Source organism: Seriola lalandi, unplaced genomic scaffold (assembly GCF_002814215.2).
Source record: "Seriola lalandi dorsalis isolate HSWRI2012SDOR001 ecotype SW California unplaced genomic scaffold, Sedor1 jcf7180002054577, whole genome shotgun sequence".
NCBI lineage: Eukaryota > Metazoa > Chordata > Actinopteri > Carangiformes > Carangidae > Seriola > Seriola lalandi.
This window is the reverse complement of record NW_019525130.1, coordinates 1,451,758-1,454,540: the sequence shown is the minus strand read 5'-3', so window position 1 is coordinate 1,454,540 and position 2,783 is coordinate 1,451,758. Positions and strand designations below refer to the sequence as shown.

The window sequence follows — 2,783 nt, the reverse complement described above, 5'->3', positions numbered from 1 at the left end:
CAGTCATGAAACACTGATTTGGATGAATATCCCTTCATTGCCAATGATAGTAAAAAGAAAGAGATGCACATATGGTGCAGGGAAAGAAATAATCATGTTGGTGATCATTCAGTCTGGCATGATACAAAATGACCAAGTGATATTAGTGGTAACTGACTCTAGCTTTCCTAAACTCTACGGTTCACAGTTACTCTGCAGTCAGTAGCAACAGACCTAACTTGAGTTGGGGATTATATAAGCATTGAATCCAATCCACTATTAAAGTGTTAAAGGAAGCGTATAGTTAACTGCTATTTTGGAATAATTAGTATGTTTTGCTCATGTTTTGACACTGATGTGAAGTGTTGAAACTGTTCTGTAAGATCCTGTGAGGGATGTGAGGGAGAGTCAGGGTAGGAGGAGGAGGAGGAGGTGACAGTGCCATTTGCCTGGAGGGCACCCATAAACCTGCAGAGGGAGAGAGAGTGCACCATTCCTCACAGGTGACTGTACCATGTGACTTCAAGAGCTTTTAAAAGCAGGCCAACCTGTCTTGTCAAGGTACAAGTAATCACAAGGCACCAGAGGAGTCAGAGGAGGAGAATACCTGGGCTGTCGGCGCAGCAGCAAATACCGACAGCCCCACAACAGCAAATACTCTGGGAGCGCGCGCAGCCTGCAAACAGCAGAGAAGCAAGGTTTGACTCAGACTCGTCTGGTCTAAACGTTGTTGACATAATGAGCTGCAGCAGTGTTGAAGGTTCAGAGTTCTCTGAGGAAGAGCTGGAGCTTGGTCTGCTGGGCCAAGAGGAGGACGAGGGAAGTCCCAAGGCATCTTTTCAAGACAGTGAGTGCTCAACCAGCAGCCCCAGCGACCCAGAGGAGGGCCTGACCAAGAAACGCAATCGGCCAGTCCGCTCAAAAGCTCGACGAATGGCTGCCAATGTACGCGAGCGAAAACGCATCATGGACTACAACCAGGCCTTCAACGCCCTGCGTGTTGCTCTGAACCATGACCTCAGCGGCAAACGGCTCTCCAAGATCGCCACCCTGCAGAGGGCCATAAACCGCATCTCCGCTCTCTCTGTATTCCTGAACTCCAACCCTCCCAGCAAACCCTGCACCCACCGGGAGTGCAACAGGGTATCAGCAGGGCCGGCTGCGATGGGAACATCTCGACTGGAGCAGACCAGGGTAATGGTTCCCCGCCTGGAGCATCAGAGTTACATCCCCTGGAACGCATCCATCTCTCATCAGATGCAGCCACAACAGGGGCCTCACATGCACAGGCTGCCCACAGAGCCACACGTCTACATGGATAACACTGTCTCGTCATGCCCCCCGTCGCCACACTACCCTTGTTATTCCACAGAGGGACAGCTCTATGCCTCACATGGACACTGCAGCAGCCCCCCCAACCATCCTCCCAGTCCTCTGCGATACCCTCAGGTGGGTGAGGGGTTGGGGTACCAGCCAGGGTTGTGGGCATCCTGTACTCAAGGATACATGGACACGTTTGTGGAGCCTCCTCCAGCTCTGGGGCTTCCGTGGCAGGTGAGCTACAAGCAGGACTCGGAGCACGGCCTCTCTCTGTGCTCTGACATACTGTAACAGCTACACCAACCACTGTGAGCCCCTGTGAGAAAACTGAGAACGCCAGTGGACTGTTAAATAATCTCAGGGAGAAAAGTGATGTGAGGTTTTTGTGCTTCTGCTGTTGCAACCACTTCAGTATTACAACAACACTCTCTTACTGCAGAGCAGAGTCCTCTCAATGTAACTGACAGATATAAATGAAAGTGCAATGGCAACCCACACTGCAGAATGTTGTAAATATTAGCAAATGTATTTTGCTATTGCATTTCAAAATGTTAAACTTAAAGAATGTTCTACTTTCTGCTGTAGATAATCAACCCACACAACTGTGCCCTAGTTAAACTGTCATCTGTTTCTGCTAAAGCTGACTCACTGGACATTATGCTACATTACTAAATGTGTGATATTCAAAAGAAACATGAACACAACAAAGATGGGACAGCCTGCATATGTACTATACTGTTAGGTAACTTGTTCTTACACTATGTTTTCTTTCGAGTAGTGTAAAGTGCAACTTAAGGAAATGTGATAAAGATTTGACCCGAAGATCAACACTTGTTAATGTATTTATTCTCTGTTGCATAAAAAGTCAAGGCTGTTTGTAAAATTGTAAAGAGTTTGTACAACAATTTGTAAACCTCAGAATTAAATGTTAAAATGACATGATTCCTGTTATGTTGTATGTATGTGACAATAACACATTACTATACAAATGTGTGTGTCCGAGTGCGAGCATGCACGTCTGTGAGTGTGTGTCTGTGTGTGTGTGTGTGTCTCCGTGCTTGATTATAGCCTGAGGTCAGTAGCCTCTACTATTCTAAGGCTGAGATGACAGAGGTCCTTAACTCATTGGAAAAATGTCCTTACAAGTCCATTCTTGTCATTTTTCTGGGAGAAGAAAAGTCAAGGTGCTATTTTACACAAAGCAAAATAAACGAGGAGACAGCTAGAAGGACAACACTGACAGGGTTTTTATTATGTGCAATACAAGTGCATCTTGCACAATATTTCTCTGGATGTTTTCCTTTCTGCACAGAGCTACTGTACATTTTGCTCAAAACTACTCATCTGCAAGAACAGCAAGTGAGATCATAACCAGTGGTAGGTAAGTTGGTCTTTGTGCCACCAAGACAAGTAAATTCTAACCACAACTCTCCCCCCCAGCCCTACCACCTCAGGATAGTCAACAACAGCCCCCCCCCCCCCCC

At 46.7% G+C, this 2,783-nt stretch overlaps 1 protein-coding gene across 1 annotated transcript; it reads left to right on the top strand.

The window, feature by feature from the left end:
- Positions 1-563: 563 nt before the first annotated feature.
- Positions 564-2,241, top strand: bhlha9 (basic helix-loop-helix family, member a9). The gene has a single exon (XM_023417769.2). The coding sequence runs from the start codon at positions 718-720 to the stop codon at positions 1,588-1,590; it is 873 nt and encodes a 290-aa protein (XP_023273537.1). The 5' UTR covers positions 564-717; the 3' UTR covers positions 1,591-2,241.
- The last annotated feature ends 542 nt before the right edge of the window (positions 2,242-2,783 follow it).